This window comes from Hemiscyllium ocellatum, chromosome 7 (assembly GCF_020745735.1).
Source record: "Hemiscyllium ocellatum isolate sHemOce1 chromosome 7, sHemOce1.pat.X.cur, whole genome shotgun sequence".
NCBI lineage: Eukaryota > Metazoa > Chordata > Chondrichthyes > Orectolobiformes > Hemiscylliidae > Hemiscyllium > Hemiscyllium ocellatum.
Window position 1 is genome coordinate 108,479,112 of NC_083407.1, and position 23,671 is coordinate 108,502,782.

Here is a 23,671-nt window from a genome sequence, read left to right on the forward strand (position 1 = left end):
TTTCCAAAGACAAATTTTAGTTCTGCTTGACAAAGGGAAAAAAGCTGAACTATGGGGAAAGTGAAGTGCAATTGATTGAATCATTCTTTCTGTGAAATAACACAAGAATGATGCGCCAAATTATGTTGCTACATGCTGTATGATTTGACAAAAATCTACTCAACATTTGTCCCAGCTTCCAGTGCAATTCTCTTTAAAAGAGGTAACAGACCATTTTTCTCATAACTTACTAAGGGAGCATTGCAAACTTTGTGTGTTGATTTGTCTCTTTCCCTTTGATTAAAAAAAGAAAAGGAGCCTTTGATACATTTGATGCCCATAGCCTTAATAAATAATGCTACAGAGAAAGAAAATGAAGTGAATGTATATAATTGCATCACTTACATCTATGAGGCTTGGATTTTGGATTTTCAAGACAACAGGTTTCATTCATTTCATGAAATTAGGAAAACAATTCATTCAATTAATTTTTAAAAGAAAAACTTCAAAACATCAACAGAGAAAAAGCTCCTTTCTTTGAAAAAAAAGGCATGTTCTTTATGAGCTGTTCAAGGTGGCATATGTTAGTGCTGGGCCACGGAATATTTTCGATTTAGATTGTTAGCTGATGAGGGGTTAAAATTGGGAAGCTAGGTGGTCAACATTGGCATAATTTATTCAGGGGAAATGAGCTTCACTGGCTAGACCAGCATTCATTGCCCATCCCTAATTGTCCATGAGAAGATGGTATGAGCAACCACCTTGAACCCATACAGTCCACTTGGTGTAGGTACACTGTTGCAGAATGAGTTCCAGCTCACGGAATACCGGGAGAACTAGCCATTTGGATAAGAACTGGCTCAAAGATAGAAGACAAAGGGTGCAGGTGGAGAGTTGTTTTTCAGACTGGAGGCCTGTGACCAGTGGAGTGCTACAAGGATTGGTGCTGGGTCCTCTACTTTCCTTCATTTATATAAATGATTTGAATGTGAGCATAAGAGGTATAGTTAGCAAGTTTGCAGATGACTCCAAAATTAGAGGTGTACTGGACAGCAAAGAAGGTTACCTCAGATTACAATGGGATCTTGATCAGATGGGCTAATGGGCTGAGAATTGGCAGATGGAGTTTAATTCAGATAAATGTGAGATGCTGCATTTTGGGAAAGCAAATCTTAGCAGGACTTATACACTTAATGGTAAGGTCCCAGGGAGTGCTGCTGAACAAAGAGACATTGGAGTGCAGGTTTATGGCTCCTTGAAAGTGGAGTCGCAGGTGGATAGGATAGTGAAGAAGGTGTTTGGTATATTTTCCTTTATTGGTCAGAGTATTGAGTACAGGAGTTGGAAGGTCATGTTGCAGCTGTACAGGACATTGGTTGGGCTACTGTTGGAATATTGCATGCAGTTCTGGTCTCCTTCCTATTGGAAAGATGTTGGATGGTGTCAAGCTTTTGAATTGTTTTGGAGCTGCTTTTAAGTAGAGGAGTTTTCCAACACACTTCTGACTTGTGCCTCGGAGACAGGCTTGAGGAGTCAGGAACTGGGTTACTTGCTGCAGGAAGATTCCTAGCCTCTAACCTGTTATATTGGCCACCTTATTCATATGGCTAGTCCAATTAAGTTTCTGGTCAATATTAATCCTCAGCATATCGATAATGGGGGATTCAGCAATGGTAATTCCACTGAGTATCGAGGGACAATGATTAGATTCTCGCTTGATGGGATGCTCATATTGAGCTGGAAATGTGTTGCAGGAAAAGTGCGGCTGGTCAGGCAGCATCCAAGGAGCAGGAGAATCGACGTTTTGGGCATGAGCCCTTCTTCAGGAAGGCTCATGCCTGAAACGTCGATTCTCCTGTTCCTTGGATGCTGCCTGACCTGCGCTTTTCCAGCAACACATTTTCAGCTCTGATCTCCAGCATCTGCAGACCTCACTTTCTCCTAGGGGATGCTCATAATTTCTGGCAAATTTGTGACCTGAATTTTACTCTCCACTGGAGTTCTCCTGGCTTGCTGCATTTGGAGCATCGACTGCTTCAGTATCTGAGAGTCATAAATGCTGCTGAATATTCTGTCATCATCATTAAACATCCACACATTTTTGACCTTAAAATGGAGGAAAGTTCATTGATGAAGCAGCTCAAGACCATTGAACCAAGGGTAAGTACCTGAGGAACCCTTGCACTGGTGCCCTGGGACTCAGTTGACTGACCTTCACGAACCATATCTTCCTTTTTCCCAGGCATGACTCCAACTAATGGAGCATTTTCCCCCAGTTCCCATTGACTGCGGTTTTTCTACATAATGCCTCTTGTAGTTAAATGTGCCTTTGATGTTACTCGCACCTAATCTCTGTAGTTCTGCTGTTCTGTTCATATTTGAACCAGGCCTGTAATAAGTTCAGGATCTGAATGCGCACAGCAGAACCCATACTGTCCGTGAGCAGGTTATTGCTAATTAAGTGTTGCTTAATACTCCTGCTGATAACCCATCCCATCACTTTACTGAAAGGGTGGTAATTGGCCAGTTTGATTTATCCTACTTTTTATGTGCAGGGCATACCTGGGCAATTTTCCACATTACTGGGCAGTTGCCAATGTTGTAGCTGTACTGGAACGGGTTGGTTCAGGGCATGATAGATTCTAGTACATGTCTGGAGCATACCATAACCGAATACTGTCAGGGCCTGCAGCATTTGTAGTATATCCAGTACCGTCAGCTGTTTCTTAATGTCCTATGTGTTATGAAGGTGTAAGGGGTACTGTACCTTTAAGAGAATTAAAAGCTAGCAGAACTACCTGTGTTCTGAATAAGGTAAAAATGTAACATTTGGTCGACCAGCTAATTAGCTGGGTTGCCTGGGGACAACAAAACAAATTCAAATCCGGCCAATCAGTTTAAATTATGCCCAAAATACCAAATTCAAATCAAGTTTGAAATTAGTATTTTGACAACATTAACACCAATAAAACGATCTGATGGTTTGGGGTATAAAACTGAAACAAAATTGAACAGCTGGGGGAGAACTGCCAAAAGACCAACAGATGTAGGTTGCTCATAAGAACTGTCTGAGAGGTACCTGTCTAGGAGTTTACACAGAGAAAAGCATCAACACTGACCTGGAGAGCAAATCTACTGTTGTGGTTCTGCTCGCCGAGCTGGAAGTTTTTGCTGCAAACGTTTCGTTCCCTGGCTAGGGAACATCATCAGTGCTGTTGGAGCCTCGTGTGAAGCGCTGCTTTGATGTTTCTTCCGGTATTTATATTGGTTTGTTCTTGCCGCTTCCGGGTGTCAGTTTCAGCTGCAGTGATTTGTATGTGGGGTCCAGGTCGATGTGGCTGTTGATGGATGTTCTTGCCGCTTCCGGGTGTCAGTTTCAGCTGCAGTGGTTTGTATATGGGGTCCAGGTCAGTGTGTCTGTTGATGGAGTTTGGGGATGAATGCCATGCTTCTAGGAATTCTCTGGCTGTTCTCTGTCTGGCTTGTCCTATGATAGTGGTGTTTTCCCAGTCAAATTCATGTTGCTGGTTGTCTGAGTGTATGGCTACTAGAGATAGCTGATCGTGTCGTTTTGTGGCTAGCTGATGTTCATGGATGTGGATTGTTAGCTGTCTTCCTGTTTGTCCTATATAGTGTTTTGTGCAGTCCTTGCATGGTATTTTGTAAACTACGTTAGTTTGGCTCATGCTGGGTATTGGGTCCTTTGTTCTAGTGAGTTGTTGTCTGAGCGTGGATGTTGGCTTGTGTGCTGTTATGAGTCCTAAGGGTCGCAGTAGTCTGGCTGTCAGTTCTGAGACGCTCCTGACGTATGGTAGAGTGGCTAGTCCTTTTGGTTGTGGCATGTCCTCGTTCCTCGGTCTATCTCTTAGGCATCTGGTGATAAAGTTGCGTGGGTATCCGTTTTTGGCGAATACCTTGTATAGATGTTCCTCTTCCTCTTTTCGCAGTTCTGGTGTACTGCAGTGTGTTGTGGCCCTTTTGAATAGTGTCCTGATGCAGCTTCGTTTGTGTGTGTTGGGGTGGTTACTTTCATAGTTTAAGACTTGGTCTGTGTGTGTTGGTTTCCTGTGTACCCTTGTGGTGAATTCTCCGTTGGGTGTTCTCTCTACTAACACGTCTAGGAATGGGAGTTGGCTATCCTTTTCCTCTTCTCGTGTGAATCGGATTCCTGTGAGTGTGGCGTTGATGATTCGGTGTGTTTTTTCTATATCTGTGTTTTTGATGATTACAAAGGTGTCATCAACATATCTGATCCAGAGTTTGGGTTGGATTTGTGGTAGGGCTGTATGTTCTAACCTTTGCATAACTGCCTCTGCTATGAGTCCCGAGATTGGTGATCCCATGGGTGTTCCGTTGATTTGTTCGTAAATCTGATTGTTGAATGTAAAGTGTGTGGTGAGGCACAGGTCCAGTAGTTTAAGTATGCCGTCCTTGTTGATAGGTTCGGCCTCCTGTGTTCTGTTATGTATGTCCAGTAGGTTGGCTATTGTTTCTCTGGCTAGGGTTTTGTCAATTGAAGTGAACAGTGCCGTCACGTCGAATGATACCATGGTTTCTTCTTTGTCTATGTGTGTATTCCTGATGACGTCCAAGAATTCCTGTGTTGACTGTATGGAGTGTTTGGATCCGCTGACTAGGTGTTTCAGTTTTTGTTGTAGTTCTTTGGCCAGTTTGTATGCTGGTGTCCCTGGTAGTGATACAATGGGTCTGAGTGGGATGTCTGGTTTGTGTACTTTGGGTAGTCCATAGAATCTGGGGGTGTTGTTGTTTGAAAGCAACGGATACCCGAGCTACAAATCTTCAATCAGATTTTTAGCAAATCTACAAAGGAAGATACAAAGTGAAGATTCGACAGCTGTCTGGTTTTGAAATTTGAATTTTTGGTAAATATTAATCAGGTGTTTTATCGGACTAGTATTATAGAATATAAAAGATAGGTTAGAGAAAGGAGTTGTAAATAATTGTTAATTATTTTCTGTTATACTTTAAGAAATAAAGGTATTAATTTTTACTTTATAAAAAACAACTGTTATGACATCGGGTACTCCCCCCTTCTAATTTAAACCTGTAACACAAAAGATTTATCTCGTGCAGTAATCTGTGAAAATGTGAGAGGCCAATCACTTTTAAAGTAAAAATTAACAATTTTATTTCTTAATTTAAACTGACGGAATTTTAATTTGTTTTGTTGTCTCAGCTAATCTAGCTGGTCAACCAAATTTTACATTGTTACCTTATTCAGAACACTTGTGCTGTATCAGATAGCTCTGCTAGCTTTTAATTCTCTTTAAAGGTACAGTACCCCTTACACCTTCTGAACATATGACATGATCTTGAGTAGGCTTGCCCACCTCTCTGAGTTGTTTGTGGTATATAGTATACAGACCTGCAAGATGGGAAAAAATGCATTTTTTGGCTGTGATGGAGTGAATCTAAGCGCACTGCTTAGAAATGCAATCATAGCTGGATCTTTTGATAACCATACACAGTTGAAAGAAGCACTGCATGGAACAAGATTTAGATTAAAAATAAGTCTCAGAGTGGAACCAGTCCAGAGTAACAAGTATGTTGGTGTGCTGACTCCCTGTGACCCATGATGTTGGATATCTCCCTGATATCTCCTTTGAGGTTCTTTATGTGCTGAGCTATCTAAACCCAGTTTTCTGGAGGGAGTTTGGAGATTGAATGGGTCATGTTTAAATCAAGTGTCAATGGGTGAAAGGTTTTTTGCTTTATGATTCCTTCAGCGACTGACAACTTTTAGAAAGATATTTGAATTTCCAGTGACTGTAATTTTTAAGACTTTTACTGTACCAAACTGAAAGGGCTATTTACTAAGCACTGTTTCATTAGGCAACTGATGCTCTAAATTACAGAAAGACTCACCCATTTACCATCCCAGACCAAAGTTTTTCTCAGCACCCGTCTTGTTTTCATTGTTTTTCCTGACAATAACTTATAATCTCAGAATTGATTTTCATGGTGAGGGACCATTTAGACCAAACAAGGAGAATTTTGCTGTGTTGCTCAAATTCTCATGAACTTGGCCTTTTGAATTTGAGTACAAGCTCTTAGCAACATTTCTTTTGGTGACTAACTTATGCCAGTTGTATATACCTGACTACATATCCTTAAAAAATATGCCTTTGATATCGGACCTAACTGGTCCATTGTGGATGTTTACATTCCATGTAACCTCAACCCACTCCTTTTCATCCAACCCTATTAGCATATCCTTCTAATCCTTCCTCCCTCATTTTTATCTGGCTCCCTTTTAAAGCGTCCAGGATATTTGCTTCAACTATGTAGCACATTCCACAAAACAACCACTCTGACTAAACTTTCTCTTGATTTTCTGATTAGATTAATTCATCAAGACCCAATATTTTATGATCCCCGGTCCTGTTATACCCAGGATGGAAGGACCTTCTTCCTATCTTTTACTGTTCTCCCAAAATATACTATATTCACAAAATTTGTAAAGGTACATTAACTAACAGCGCAAGTTTAACATGATATAAGAGTGCAATAAAGATAGTTTCATTAGGTGCCTTACTGTACTGAACATGAGAGACAATGTACATTTTAATTTCACAGCAATTATTGTATAAGCATAAACTCTAAGAGGTTTTTACATGTTTACAGTCCCTTAGTATGCAGTGGTAGTGGGGCCTTAGACTGCCACCTTGACCGATTGACACTTTGCAGGTGCTGACCAAAGCTTTGGTATGTCTGTCAACACATTGTGCTGAATATTATTCTTTGTGTACCACATACTGTTATTTTTGCATGGAAATACCTAATTTTGGGCAGATCGAAGGACTGTCAAGTTATGGTCCTCAAGCAGCAATTAATGTTTACCCCTGTATGCATTCATTGGACAGCCTATGGAGCACTGAACCTAGTGTTATGGAGCTGTTCAGCATGAGTATCAACAAAAAACAGTGTTGAGTTACCCCAGACGTACACAAAGGCATATTTACAAAAGGAGGTGGGCAGTGGTCCCTTCCCCACCACAGAATGCTTGAGGAAAATTACAGGGATACTGAATCTCCAGGTAGGGCAGAACAAAACCGGCATGGGGCCATTTTCAGTAACAGTCTAGCTACATCTTGGAACTGTTTGAAAGTTCAGGTGATGCAACCTTTGCCATATGACTTCTACAGATTGTTCAGGAAACCATCTATGACAAATGACTACTGTTTCAAGTACTTTATAGAAAACTGTTGAACTTGACAAGGAATTTTGTTCATCTTACTGTCACCTTTGTTTTGTAATTAATCAAATTAAAGTGGCTTAAGTTGATCCATTGACTAGCACTGAAGTCCTAGCTCCAAAGGTTTAATTTCATTAGACTTCAAAAAGTTGATCAAATTACTTGCACACATTAAATAGTGAATGTGGTTTGGGGGTAAAAAAAAGGTACCTTGGAAGGTTTCCTCATGATATATGTATTATTAATTATTTTTATTAACAATATTAAAACCTGCATAATAGGAAATACTCATTCAAAATGTCATTGGTTTTTTCTTTGCCAAATTAGTTGTATTTGTATTAGATTTTGATATCCCTGGTGTTTTAACCCAATGTAACATTTGTTTGCTTATGCTGGACATACATTTTTCTGACAGAACGCCCCTAGTGCTCACCTTCCACCCTACCAACCTTTGCATAAACCAAATCATCTGCCGACATTTCCGCCACCTCCAAAAAGACCCCACCACCAGGGATATATTTCCCTCCCCACCCCCTTCCGCCTTCTGCAAAGACCGTTCCCTCCGTGACTACCTGGCCCCCCTACAACCCACCCTCCCATCCTGGCACCTTCCCCTGCCACCGCAGGAACTGTAAAACCTGTGCCCACACCTTCTCCCTCACCTCTATCCAAGGCCCTAAAGGAGCCTTCCACATCCATCAAAGTTTTACCTGCACATCCACTAATATCATTTATTGTATCTGTTGCTCCCAATGTGGTCTCCTCTACATTGGGGAGACTGGCGCCTCCTAGCAGAGCGCTTTAGGGAACATTTCCGGGACACCCGCACCAATCAACCACACAGGCCTGTGGCCCAACATTTCAACTCCCCCTCCCACTCTGCTGAGGACATGGAGGTCCTGGGCCTCCTTCACCGCTGCTCCCTCACCACCAGACGCCTGGAGGAAGAACGCCTCATCTTCCGCTTCGGAACACTTCAACCCCAGGGCATCAATGTGGATTTCAACAGTTTCCTCATTTCCCCTCCCCCCCCCACCTCATCCTAGTTCCAAACTTCCAGCTCAGCACTGTCCCCATGACTTGTCTGGACTTGTCCTACCTGCCTATCTCCTTTTCCACCTATCCACTCCACCCTCTCCTCCCTGACCTATCACCTTCATCCCCTCCCCCACTCACTCATTGTACTCTATGCTACTTTTTCCCCACCCCCACCCTCCTCTAGCTTATTTCTCCACGCTTCAGGCTCACTGCCTTTATTCCTGATGAAGGGCTTTTGCCCGAAACGTCGTTTTCGCTGCTCCTTGGATGCTGCCTGAACTGCTGTGCTCTTCCAGCACCACTGATCCAGAATCTGGTTTCCAGCATCTGCAGTCATTGTTTTTAGCTTTTTGAATGCTTGTGTCAATCTTCATTGGGATCAATATTTCAGAATGTGAATATACCCTGAGCAGACTGAGAAATGTTGAAATAACATTGCGATCTTGGATATGCATTTTGGTAAGTGAGATTTTGGCAGTCAGCCGACTGTGTGTGGACGATTAATTATAGTTTCCTCTGGACAGGTGGAATCTGGTCATCACTTGTTTTAAGTAATGAAGTGACGTTTGTAATTTACGAATCTAACACCAGCATGTCCAAATCAACAGAGCCCTTGGAAATTGTGACAACGCATCTGCAATTACCCTGTCTGTTCATTTTATGAAAATCTGAAATATGAATTTATAATATTTGGACATCTAGACCTTGAAAGAAAACTTTGCAAATAAAAGGATACTGGCTGCTGTAGAGGAGAATGCTGCATTTGTAAATAACACCTGCTGCTTTGGTAGGGTCAGTAAGAGAGGACTCAGGACTGAGTTTTTGGGTGTATTGGAGCCATTGGATTCAAGCACAGTGTGAATTGCGAACTTAACTGGAGCAACAGTCTTTCTTTGAAACTCATCTTTTCAAAGTTTGAGATATAAACCCACTGCACTGCCTCACTTCCATAAATGGAGGGTTCCTACAGGAATAGTCTTCATTGCTGCAACCCAAGAGTTCTTGAACGGGAATCTGCCACCTCTGAGTCCAGATATAGTAATCTTTACCTGATCCAGGACGAATCCCTAATGCCAGCAGTTTGTGGGCAAAGTGACTTCAACTACTACTTAACATTTGGACAATCGGTGAATAGTTCCGTTTTTTTTTTCAAAATTTAATTATTGACTCGGCCAGTGTATTTTTAAGATGACACTATGCAGAGATTTTATATTTTTTGATTATGTATACCTGTTATTTTTCAAGGATGGTAATTGTATATATTTGCATGATTTAAATCTTTTATAAACATTCTTGTATCTTTGCTTGAGTAAGTATTTTGTTCACAACAGTTAATTTCTTTGTTATGTAAAGAGCCTGACTGAATTGTTTCTGACACTGAGCTATGTACAGGCTGTATATATAATTGCCAAAATCTCTTCAGTTTTAAACTCAGACTTTGTTGTGACCAGTGGGGGAGATGAGACAAGGAAAGGGTCAGTGCTCCCCTCCTAATTATGTCATAACTCTTTAGTACCCTGGATTAAAGCCTTTGGTTCCTGGGTGTTGCCTACCTTAAGCACCATTATTTCCTTTTTATACATGTTAAATTCAATATGCCGTTCCTTTTGACTAATTTTAATTATATGCTTACATAGAGGTCCAAGTTTGTCAACTATCAACTCTTCTCATGGAAGAATTTCCCAAGTATGCTTTGCAATTTTACAGTGCAAAGGAACAATCAAAAAGGCCACACACACATTTATATGGATACATCAAAGCAATATCACATTCTTTTAAACCATATTTTGCAATGAGAAATTTGGAACATAGCAAATGAAGTGGGACATTTAGTGAGGTTGTTGGTGATCTGTAAAAATGTGTGGAAATCCAAGTGTTAATTTGATATTCTGCAAAATGCTGAGCTGCCCATTTCTATGTTTTCTGTGCTCAGGTCTATGAGATGATGTGTATCTTTTTAAATCTTCTTTCAGTATGTTTTTTGAATGAGTTTACTATCTAAATTTTTCAAATGTGGGTTCTCCCAAAACTATGAACATCTGAATCCTGATTGATCATATTTCATAATGTTTTATGGATATGTCTGTCATATGCCAATTTGCTGAAATATTTATCTTTAAATGATCTCCTCAGCAATATCTTTGGGCTGCGGCCTGTTGATTATGCAAATTCAGAAGAAATGATAGCTGCTTTACATCACTCCCCCAAAAATGAGGATCCAGTTGCTGAGCACTGCTTTGCAGTAAGTATTCAATGATAGAATGTAATCCTTTTGGTGTTTATGGATTTTAGTATCCAATAACTACCTATTCATTATTGTTAATTGTCTTTAACGACAAAAACTTAGTTTATTACCGCAATATTCTATAAAATAAATCTTTTAATGGATGCTTAAATGAAAGTCTTAGACAACATTAATATTGGAAGGAGCTAATTTAGTTTCTTCAGTTGACTGATGTGCAGTTCCATGTGGACTTTTATTGCATCATCCAAGGATGAATACAGATGATAGCTGCACATTATTCAAATATATCAGGTGCCACAGATTAACCCAGTCTTTAGCTATCCACATGCTTTCAGTAGAGATCACTGCATAATAAATAGGAAAGGATGACAGCAGCACACCCTCTATTTTCTTTTAGGTTGTGTGGAATGATTTGTTGAAATGCTCAACATCGTGGATTATTTATTGCCTGACAACATAAAGGGGCACATGACGGCACGTTGCTGAAGCTCACAGAGCACATTGGGTGATGGGGAAGGCCTGGAACACTCTGCCTCAAAGCATGGCAGAGAGTTGCATTGTAAAGAATATTTTGACATTCTGTGCTACACTCCTATAGCAGGAAAGTAGAATTAGGCATAAAAGCTTTCTGTCTGCTGGTACAGACACAATAGGTTGTACACAAATTTTCTGTTTCTGTTTGTGATTTGTTTCCCTGGCTTTTTTTTCCCTCCTCCCTCATCCCTGGCCCAGATTTTACAGGCTAGCTAGAATCAGATAACATAATTAAACAGGGGTTAAACCTGGGCTCAAATCAGCAAAACACTGTTGAATTTGTAGGTTCTGATGCAGGATCACGAGATTCAAAGAGTTAACTCTGCTTCTCTCACTGCAGATACTGTCAAATCTAAGTTTCTTCAGCAATTCCTATTTGTGTTTCAGCATCTGCAGTTTTCTATTTTTATTACATTGTGGAATTGCAAGCTGTTGCAAGTAGCTATGTTTCTATCCTATTCATCCAGTTTGTTTAAAGCATGATTAGCAATATTACTGACATGGCAGCCAAAGGAATAGTACTTTTGCAGTCAAGCTCTATAACATTTAGAATCTTAGAAGTACTTGTCACTCATTCACTGTTAAGGTTAAGTTAATCCAAGCATTGTATTATTCTTAAACCATGATCAGAGGAGGTATAACTTGGTTGCAAATCCATTGTGCTCAGTTCCAGGGTGTGTACACATGTTTAATATTGAAGGGTAGATTCTTAATGGTCCAGCATCTATCTGTACAGATGTTTACCTTAATCAAGACTAACCCATTTCTATGTCCTTGTATTGGATAGGTGACTTCAAACCAGAGAAGAGATGGACCTATTGTGTTACTGGGAAGTGATCTCCTTGGAGCCAAGAAGAAAAAACTTGACAAATTAGTAAAGCTGTTGAAAGCTGGGAACTGCACTGAATTTAATACCTCGGGTATGTTTCATTACATAGGCATGCCAAATGCTAACCCTAGTTGTTTAATTGTATAAGATCATACATGGATAGAAATGCTACTATTTTCTATAGTTTTATTTAGGGAGTTTAGAAATTGAAAATAAAATTGGATTATTATTTGAGTGTTAATCATTAAATTATTTGAGGTCCACAAACACATAATATGAGAAACAAGATGAACATTGGAGCAGCGAAGACTGTAAACTATGCTGCAACATGAACTTCATGGGAATATTTCATAAGTGAACCACAGATCCATAGCTGCATAAAGTGCTGCTAAAGGAGTTAGTTTATACTAATTGCACCGTATGAATAGAAAAGCCATAAACAAATTGCAAATGGAAATAAAAGAATAAACTGGCTTTAAGAGAGGGAACAAAAGAATGATTAGATTCCTTCCAGTGTGAAACAGGCCATTTGGCCCAACAAGTCCACATTGACCCTCTGAAGAGTAACCCACCCCCCACTGACTAACACACCTAACACTGTGGACAATTTAGCATGGCCAATTCACCTGACCGGCACATCTTGTGGGAGGAAACCGGAGCACCCAGAGGAAACCCACACACACTGGGAGAATGTGCAGCTGCCCAAGACTGGAATCGAACCTGGGATCCTGGTGCTATGAGGCAGCAGTGCTAACTACTGAGCCACCATGTCGCCCTAATGATGGGAGAGACAATTTCAACATTAAGGGATTTAGGACATGGACGATCTCAAACATTTAGTGCAAATAAGCCTTTAAGTTTTGATAAATTCATACTGTCTTGACATCATCCAAAACCAAGTGCTGTCTTGTAGAGGTGAGAATATCGATTTAAAAACTCCAAACTGGAGTAAAATTCTGGCTAAATTCCTCTTATTCCACCCATGCAGCTAACAGTACTAGTCTAGGAGGTCTCTCTGATTCCCACGATCCTAAATCATCCCACCTTTTACAAGATATGATCTGCACTCGAACCAAAAAAAGCTCAGGTCATGTGTGACAGAAAGAAGAGGGAGGTGCTTTGCTTGGTTATAAATTAATATGTATTATAAGTCTCCTGGATTTATGGAATTGGTAGTTGATGCTACTTTTCAATGATAATATTTGCTCAGGATAAATCAGACAGATCAAGATTGTGTGCCTTGGTTTTTATGAGAGGCACCAGGATGAGAAGCATGATTGAACACGGCTGTAGCATGATCAGTTAAGCTGATTGACAAATTGTTCTCAGTCATTCAGAATGGCAAAGGATTCTGCATTAGTGCTGGAGTGATTAATGGAGAAAGTGAACTATAGTCATTGCGATGTTTGAATATTGAGTTGCCAGAAATAGTGACTGGCAGGAAAGAGGTCATTTGAAAGATTTTGCATTTATTTTATTAGAAGTGAATCTTTTAGAAAGAGGCAGATATTTTTCACTTATGAAAGATCAAATTCAGGTTCAAAGTACAATGTATTAGGTAAGAGAGGAGAGTTCAGAATAACATAGGCCCGTTAAAGATGAAGATAAGGAATGGCAGACATTATATGATTACTTTTCATCAGTAGTTCAGGCAAAGCTATCATGCTGGATGTCCCAAGGAAACTAATATTGAATCATGTATTGGATTATATTTACTGAAATTAATGTGAGTTGGATAAGTGAATCCAGATTCCATTCTTGTATCTTGTTTACCTTTATTTCAATGTTGCAGTGTAATATGCATAATATCGTAGAACTCGGCATGAGTTCCTCACACGGTACCTGAAGCCTTAATTGAATCAGACATACCTATATATTCAAATCTCCTTACTTTCGTTTGCTCCGTGATTGTCTATAAGTTTGTACATGCCTAATATGCTGCATCACCTTTTTTTTTTCTGTTTGTCCTCCCCTCAGCAATTTTATCCACTCCCACTTTTGGCCTGTGTAAATGCATTTCAAGCTGCTAATTTAATAATTTACTGAGCAGATCACAGCCTTCAGTTTCTGCTAATTTAATCATGCACATGGTATCATCTGCTCCAACTGTCCTTTCTGCTCAATATCAATTTAACTCTTTACTTGCTGTTTCTCAACATTCTTGCAAATGTTTTCCTTGTTATTTTTACCTCCAAATGAGAAAATGCTGGAAAATCTCAGCAGGTCTGGCAGCACCTGTAAGGAGAGAAAAGAACTGATGTTTAGAGTATAACTGACCCTTTGTGAAAGCTAAAATAAAAGGAGAAATAAGGGAGGTATTTATACTAGGCTGAGAGAAGGTGAGTCATGGCTCCAGAAGCAAAGGTAGCAATAAAGAGGTGATAATGACAGTGCATTGAGAGATTATAGGGAGATTAGGAGTCATTATCACCTCTTTATTGCTACCTTTGCTTCTGGAGCCATGACTCACCTTCTCTCACCCCAGTATAAATACCTCCCTATTTCTCCCTTTATTGTAGCTTTGACGAAGGGTCATAAGACCATAAGACATAGGAGTGGAAGTAAGGCCATTCGGCCCATCGAGTCCACTCCGCCATTCAATCATGGCTGATGGGCATTTCAACTCCACTTACCTACATTCTCCCTGTAGCCCTTAATTCCTCGAGACAACAAGAATCTATCAATCTCTGCCTTGAAGACATTTAGCATCCCGTCCTCCACTGCACTCTGCGGCAATGAATTCCACAGGCCCACCACTCTCTGGCTGAAGAAATGTCTCTTCATTTCTGTTCTGAATTGACCCCCTCTAATTTTAAGGCTGTGTCCACGGGTCCTAGTCTCCTCGTCTAACGGAAACAATTTCCTCGCGTTCACCCTTTCCAAGCCATGTATTATCTTGTACGTCTCTATTAAGTCTCCCCTTAATCTTCTAAACTCCAATGAATACAATCCCTGGATCCTCAGCCGTTCCTCATATGTTAGACCAACCATTCCAGGGATCATCCGTGTGAATCTCTGCTGGACACATTCCAGTGCCAGTATGGCCTTCCTGAGGTGTGGGGACCAAAATTGGGCACAGTACTCCAAATGGGGCCTAACCAGAGCTTTATAAAGTCTCAGTAGCACAACGGTGCTTTTATATTCCAACCCCCTTGAGGTAAGTGACAACATTGCATTTGCTTTCTTAATCATGGATTCAACCTGCATGTTTACCTTTAGAGAATCCTCAACTAGCACTCCCAGATCCCTTTGTGCTTTGGCTTTACGAATTTTCTCACCGTTTAGAAAGTAGTCTATGCTTTTATTATTTTTTGCCAAAGTGCAAGACCTCGCATTTGCTCACGTTGAATTCCATCAGCCATTTCCTGGACCACTCTCCCAAACTGTCTAGATCCTTCTGTAGCCTCCCCACTTCCTCAGTACTAACTGCCTGTCCACCTAACTTCGTATCATCTGCAAACTTCGCTAGAATGCCCCCAGTCCCCTCATCCAGATCATTAATATATAATGCGAACAGCTGTGGCCCCAACACTGAATCCTGCGGGACACCGCTCGTCACCGGCTGCCATTCAGAAAAAGAACCTTTTATCCCAACTCTCTGCCTTCTGTCAGACAGCCAATCCTCAATCCATCCCAGTAGCTCACCTCGAACACCATGGACCCTCACCTTGCTCAGCAGCCTCCCGTGTGGTACCTTATTAAAGGCTTTTTGGAAGTCTAGATAGACCACATCCACCGGGTCAGTTAGACTCTAAATGTCAGCTCTTTTCTCTCCTTACAGATGCTGCCAGACCTGCTGAGACTTTCCAGCATTTTCTCTTTTGGTTTCAGATTCCGGCATCCGCAGTAATTTACTTTTATTCAGTGTTATTTTTACATAAAGTTCCCCTTGATCTTCACAAAGGTATTACTAATATTAACAACACTTCTAATATTAGATTGAAAGCAAGCAAAAAAAAAGCGTAAGGTAAGAGTTGGAAATTGTGTTTCAGTCTAGGAAGGGTTTAGAGGGATATGGGCTGGCAAATGGGACTTTATTCGTTTAGGATATCTGGTCGGCATGGGTGAGTTGGACCAAATGGTCTGTTTCCGTGCTGTATATCTCTATGACCCTATACAAAGGGAAAGCTAAAAAGAGATAAAGTAACTAAGCAAAAAGATAAAAATGAATGTAAAACATTACAGATGGATAACAGGCCTGTAATGAGACTCGTGGCCAGAGTATCATTTTAAAAAATGAGCTAATTCGTATTTCACCATAATATATGAGGACCAAATATTCAATTTGCTTTAATTTACTTTTCCAAGCCCATTTTTAGGACTTGTTTTGGCTACCGTGATGCCATATATAGTTTTCTTCTCTTTTCATGTTTATAGATGTTTATAGGGTAATGAGAGCTGTAGATAGCCAGAGACTTTTCCCAGGGCAGAAATGGCTATCACGAGGGGTCATAATTTTAAAGTGATCGGAAGAACGTACGGGTAATGTCAGAAGTAGGGTTTTTTACACGGAGAGTGGTGCGTGCATGGAATGCATTGCCAGTGGTGGGAGTACAGTCAGAGACATTAGGGACATTCAAGCGATTGCTGGACAAGCACATGGTTGGCAGTAAATTGAAGAATATGTAGGTTAGGTTGATCTTAGGTTAAGATAAATGCTCAGCACATCTTGGGATGAACGGCCTGTACTGTGCTGTACTTTTCTATGAATTGCCAATTTCTGAATGGTTTATTTTAATTCATATATAATTTCATTTGGATCTTCACAGTTACACTCCCATTACAGCCACCCCTGCATCCCCCTCCCCACCTCAATGTATGTCCAGTATTATTTGATCAACTATTGAATCGATGATTTATCAGGAGGGTGGTTGTCCTTGGAGATATTCTGTGAACATCGCTCCTGTTTTCTGTTGCTGTAGCTATGTGAACTCTAATGACTGATGTAAATTATGTAGGATGGTGATAGTTTCCTGAAGAAGGGCTTATGCCCGAAACATCGATTCTCCTGCTCCTTGGATGCTGCCTGACCTGCTGCGCTTTTCCAGCTCTGGTTTCCAGTCCTCACTTTTTCCCTGGTGATAGTAATTGACAATCCTATTGGATAGAAATTCTACATCAGCCTCCCTCTGACTGGTATAGCTCTAAAAGCCATTACACTGCCTGGCAGGGTCTTGGTCTAGTCTGCAATAGCCTTGACCCAATCATCCATTCCTCTGTTTTGATTGATCTTAAATCCAACTCCCCACTCCCTACAATAGAAACAAAACTTACTCCAAGAGGAGGTCATGGTCTTCCATGGACTCTATAGTAATAGATCAGTATGTATTGAGTTGCATTTTGTTGTAAGCTGGACCTCATATGCCATGTACATGTTGGAACAGTGAGAACAGGAAAGACAGGAAGAGGAACATGACTATCATTTTGCATCAGATGCTCATTAGCAAAGCCAAAGGGGAAGATCCAAACTGAGGTTAAAAACAAAAATTGATGACAGGCATCCGGAAGTGGATTCAAATGATGCCACAAAAAAAATCCTGGTATGTTGACTTGGAGTTATTGAAAGTCCACAACCAGTGACTCATTGGTGTGCTATGTGCAGTTCTTTGCCTCAGTAATGCTGTCATTTTGAATAACTAAATCTAATTGCTCCTGAAGTAGACTCATGCCCAACACGTTGATGCCCGTTACTACCACGAGCTCTGGTATAGTGCAAGAATGTTTACAATCGGACTACAAGAATAATGTATGTTTTCATGTTAGTCCCTTCAGACCTGATCCTGAATAAACAAGTGACAAATAAAAATCATTGGCTCTCTGAAGAATTGAAGGATTAAGAGGATTACCTACAAGGTTGAGTACAATTTGTGACCTGTCTCTTCTAATTGAAACAGTTAATAGGAACTGCAAAGGGACTGATTGTTCTCTATTCATGTAGTGACATGACTAGGTTTTTATGTCATCATTGATGTTTGCAACAAGGAAGGAAATTCCATGTTGTCACTGCACATTGATTGTCAAGGTAGAAGTATACAGCTTCAACTCTCTTACTTTTGTTAGCTCTCTTTGATTTCGATGAAGAATTTGTCAGACATGAAATTCCTTGATGTCTGTAGTTACTAACACATTTAGCAAATGTCATATACGGAACATGGGCGGCACGGTGGCACAGTGGTTAGCACTGCTGCCTCACAGCGCCTGTAGACCCGGGTTCAATTCCCGACTCAGGCGACTGACTGTGTGGAGTTTGCACGTTCTCCCCGTGTCTGCGTGGGTTTCCTCCGGGTGCTCCGGTTTCCTCCCACAGTCACAAAGATGTGCGGGTCAGGTGAATTGGCCAAGCTAAATTGCCCGTAGTGTTAGGTAAGGGGTAAATGTAGGGGTATGGGTGGGTTGCGCTTCGGCGGGTCGGTGTGGACTTGTTAGGCCGAAGGGCCTGTTTCCACACTGTAAGTCTAATCTAATCTAAAAACATCTTTGTCCAAAAGAACGAGCTTTTCAGATTAAAGTTTAGTCAGAATGTAGGGGCTTAACATCTATGTGACTTATATTTTGAAGCGGTAAAAATCCAGCCAATTCCATTGACTCACTGTGGCAAAGTTGCCTGACCAAAGACTGTTCCCACTAGGTCCAGCTCAAAAGAATCCAGAAGTACATGCACAGACACAAGCTGAAATCCTCCTTTAATGATGTGCCGTTCTATGATTCTCTCAATGGTTAGGTTTTTAGCAAAATATGTTTAACTTCAGGCGATAAGATCAAAGATTTGAACAAGATCTTAATATCTAAATTCTCCAGTCCTCTGCTACCAATCCCATATCCAAGGAAGAGGATTAAAATGTTGTGAACTTAGTCACCTATACCACCATCATCGCTTCTCTAGTAATGCTGGATATATACTATTTAACCCCATGACATTCATTCTTTGAGCGCTCAGCAGTATTTTGTGTCCCTCTTTATTTTTATCTTAAGTAGCTACTCTGTCCTCCTCATTGTGCAGAATACTGCAAAGTACATATTTAGTTCCTCATAGCTACTGTTAGTCTCCTTTCTGACCTAATATTTACATCCTTTCAAGAAAACATCTTTTAATATGTAGGGAAGGGGGTTAGGTAGAATGTAGATAATGCTCAAGGGACTAGAGTTCAAATCCCTCTTTGGCATCTGGTGGAATTGAAATTGAATTAATAAGCCTAGAATTAAAATTAATTTGTCATAAAAACCCATCTATTTCATTGAAACCATCTGGAAATCTGTTGTCTTTAACTAACCTTGCCTATATGTGACTCCAGAACCACAGCAATGCTGTTAACTCTTAGGCACCCTTTGAAATGGCCTAGTACATCTCTCAGTTATATAAAACCTATCCAAAATCTTAAAGAAGATAATTAATGAAACCACAAGAACCACCCAGTATTAATACATTGGAAATGACAATAGCAAATGATAGCCCTGTCGACTGTCATGTCTTTACTAACATCTGGGATTGTGTCAAACTTGAGAGCTGTCCTATAGACAAGTCAGCAACAATTGGATATTGCCTGTATGAAATGATTCAGAGTGTATGCTTTTGTCCCAGACACCACAGTAATCATCCCAAAGGTTTGGATTAGACATCCAAAATGTCTACACTACACAATCAACAGAGTCAGTCCTTGATCGCTGGTTAGTGGACTTTGGAAACCCCAGCACCGAGTAGTAAGGTGGCAGTATTGTAGGATGCTGCAGCCAGAGCTCTTCTGCTCTGTCCGATCTTTTTCTTCTTGTTTTCTCCCTCTGTCCTCCCTTCTCTAGGCCATGGACAACTAGCCTTTAAAACAGGTCTGTGGGGCTGCCTGCGACCAGCTGTCAAGTGTAGAACGTGGTGGCAGTGGCCAGTGGTCAGACAACATGGAGACCCTTGCGCTGGTTCTCTATGGAGAGCCTTTGGAGAGAGACTGTGATGTTTGTCTCTTTAACTTTGCTTCTTGTTTTTCTGACTTATGGTTATACTATGTATAGCTGTAATGTAACTTTTTTTCTTCTTCTCTCTAGTCTGTAACTGAGAATTGTACCTAAAATCGCACTGTAAGTGGCAACTTATAAACTTTTCACTGTACTCACGTTAGTATGTGACAAATAAAGCTATTTCATTATAATTCAAGTGCCCAATGTATTATACTGCCATCAACCAAATCCAGCAAGTTTCTCATAAACTAATTCAATGAGTCAAAAAGTTTGCTGTTGGAAAAGTACAGCCAGTCAGGCAGCATCCAAGGAGCAGGAGAGTCAACATTTCGAGCATTAACTCTTTATCAGGAATGTCACATTCCTGATGAAGGGCTTATGCTCAAAACATCAACTCTCCTCCTCAGATGCTGCCTGAGCAAGCTGCGCTTTTCCAACAGCACACTTTTTGACTCTGATCTGCAGTCCTCGTTTTCTCCGAAATCAGTGAGAGCCCAACTCTTGAGCAAAGTTTCGTAAAGAGCAACCATGTGCGCAGAGTTGATGGAACTCTACCCGAGGCCTTGAAGCATGATGGTCCAGCAATACATGCCAAGCTTCTTGAATATTTTTCATGGCTTGCTGGGAATAGGATGGGGTTTCACAGAATACTTGTGATGCATTTATCATCACCTTATGCAAAATCTAAGGAGAAAAGTCGGGCTGCTGTAACTACTGTGGACTCACCCTCCTTTCTATTGCTGAGAAGATCCTGGCTCGACATTTCTGAGCAGGCAGCTGCCTGCTATTGAAAGAGAAAACCCCACAGAAATCCAGTCCAATTTCAGAGCAAACAAAGGCACCACAGACATGGTGTTTGTACACAGTCAAATTCAAGCACAGTGTTATGAACCAAACAAAGGCCCGTACATTCCATTTAATGACCTTACGAAGGTATACCAGATTGTGAGCAGTGATGGACTTTGGAAAATCCTTGAAAAACTTGGGTTACCACTCAGGTTCCTTGTCAGGCGAAGCAATTTCATGAAAATTAGAACAGGCAAGTCGAGCAGAACAGTGGCCTCTCAAGTCCCTTCTGAATCTCCACTGGTATGTAACAAAGATGTGTGCCTGCCCTGACCTGCCTCATCATTATGTTCAGCATAATGCTGCTGCAAGCAATGGTAGACTTTAAGGAGGAAGGTTATGTACAATTCTATTCTGGTGTAGTCTTTTACATCATGGGTTTCTTCAGGCTCTTAAAAAAACAAATGAAAATTATTTATGAAGCTATGAAATTATTTTTACTACTAACTGCATTCTCCTGCCCAAAGCTGGTCAGACCTGCAAAGCATAACTACATGTTTTTTTGAGGTGGCATAATTCTTCAGACTGAAAGTTAGTTAAAATATAACTGAAGTCTTGCATTGACCTGAACCCCAAGAAAAGGTATAGACCACAAGCATTGTAATTGAGGTAACTGAGCTGGAGTCATCAAAGCAGTTTACCTATTGAAGGAGTATCATCTTGTTTGATGTCACTGAAATGAAAGTGGACAGTAGGCTTTCAAAAGCAATCAACATGTTTGGCAGACTTCACCAACAATTGTGTAGTGATTATCTCCTCAGTACAACCTCATCTCAAATATCTACAATGCTGTAGTCCTCAGCACCTTTCTGTGTGGCACTGAATTATGGGTCCTGTGCCAATCACATGCACTCTTTTTCTAGAGTGCTTCTTCCAGTGCTGACTCTGCAGTATCTTCAAGGTATGTTGGTAGGATCGTATTGCAAAATTCAAGTCCTGGAAACAACCAGCATCAACATTGAGATCATTCCCTTGCAAAGCTAATTGGGTTGGGTGAGTCATTTTGCCAAGATTGAAGATAAGTGCCTGCCCCCTGATAGTGTTGATGGTGAACATTGAAGGATACAAGAAATTTAGAAAGGTCAGTAAGTTAAAAATGGTGAATGGTCACTCTACTAATTAATAATGGATTCGTACAATAGAGAGGGATGTTTAATGTCAAAGATATCAGGACGTAGCAGCAAGTCAGGTAGAGATGAGAAATTAGGCAAAAGTGAGGACTGCAGATGCTGGAGATCAGAGTCTAGATTAGAGTGGTGCTGGAAAAGCACAGTAGGTCAGGCAGCATCCGGGCATCCTGCTCCTGCCTGACCTGCTGTGCTATTCCAGCACCACTCTAATCTAATCTAGAGATGAGAAATTATTGAGTCATGAAGCCACTTGTAGGAGTACTTTATAGGCTTCATGACATTAACTATGTGGTAAGTCAGAGTATAAAAGAAAAAAGTAAGAGCTTATCAGAAAGGTATGGTAATAATTTTGAAAGATGTTAAGCTACATGTAGACTGGAAAAACTAGGAAGGCAAATACCGACTGGATGAGTTCATAGAATGTTTACATGATAGTTTCCTCGAGCAGGACTTTCAGTAGGTATTGTTATGGACCAGACAAATCCTCCACAAAATGTGTCAAAGAGATAGCCTAGACTCTAACTTTTATCTTATTTAAATACAAGTGTAAGGTGTCTTCCATATATGATTCGATTGGTCAAACCACTAGGCTTTAAGCAAAATACTTTATTCTTACACCACAATTAAAATCCAAAAAATAAGGAAGTATTGATGTAACTTTAACTCTAATGAAATACTATTCATCAACTGTTCCAATTTAGCAACATTCCATAAACATCCCCTTAGGTAAAGGCAAATTGAGCAGAACAGATTTTCCAGTCCAGGAGAACGGAACACTGAAAACAAATCTAACAACAAAGAAAAATCTCAAACTTTTAGCTGCAGCACAGAGAGATGTATGTAGCAGCTTCAAGCCAATTCTAAAAAGCTCCCAACTTTAACAGAAAGCAAAACTGAACCCTGAGTATGTGTGAACCTAACTCCATGCACTCATCCTTCTTTTGTCTAATTTTTTTTAAAGGCAGCCTGGGAGCTCAAAGTTGTTCACCCACTGCTTCTGAAGCAGACATTCCGTAGCAACAAATCTCTGCAAACGAAACAGCACGGAATAAATCCCTCTTATAGGCACATCACCGTTACACTAACCAGAGAGCAAGCTATACTAAACCTTGGATTGTACAATGAGATGGGGTTAGTTAATGACTGCATTAAAGAAGGCATCCCAAGGTAGCAGCAATCATAATATATTGAATTTTATATACAGCTTTAGGGAGGTTCCCAAGACTAAGATATTAAACTTAAATGAAGGCATGAGAGCAGAGTCAGCTATTAGACTCAGGAATAGGACATTTGAGACGCATTGGCAGAAATATTTAAGGAGATATTTCAGAATAGGTAAACTCCAAAGAAAAACAAAAATTCCAAATGGAGAACTCACCAGCTGTGGTAAACAAAAAAATATTAAAGTGGTATTAAACTTAAAGAAAAAGCATACAATTACACAAAGGCAGGCCAAAATATTGAACAAATTATTAACAGCAAACAATAACTAATAAGGAGGGTCAAAAGGTAATGTGAGAGAAAGATGGCTAGAAATATAAAAGCAGGTAGGTTTCTAAGTTTTTTATGAAGAAAAATGTTATCCAAGCGAGCACTGATTCTACAGAAAATGAGCTGGGGAACTAATAATGGACAGTAAAGCGATGGCAGATTAATTAAACAGATAATTTTGCATGAGTCTTCACTGTAGAGACGAAAGTGAGGACTGCAGATGCTGGAGATTAGAATCGAGAGTCTGATGCTGGAAAACCACAGCAGGTCAGGCAGCAACTGAGGAGCAGGAGAATCAATGTTTCGGGCAGAAGCCCTTCATCAGGAATTTTCCAAAATGTCAATTCTCCTGCTCCTCGGTTGCTGCCTAACCTGCTGTGCTTTTTCAGCACCGCACACTCAACTCTTCACTGTAG

General features: G+C 40.5%; 1 protein-coding gene across 2 annotated transcripts in view; it reads left to right on the top strand.

Annotated features, from left to right (window-relative positions):
* The window catches only part of bard1 (BRCA1 associated RING domain 1), a 176,705-nt gene that overhangs the window by 117,385 nt on the left and 35,649 nt on the right, over positions 1-23,671 (top strand). For both annotated transcript variants that reach the window (XM_060828098.1, XM_060828099.1), the window contains 2 exons: positions 10,367-10,475; positions 11,800-11,932. In XM_060828098.1, the coding sequence (XP_060684081.1) occupies positions 10,367-10,475; positions 11,800-11,932 (242 nt within the window). The remainder of the gene's footprint in view (positions 1-10,366; positions 10,476-11,799; positions 11,933-23,671) is intronic.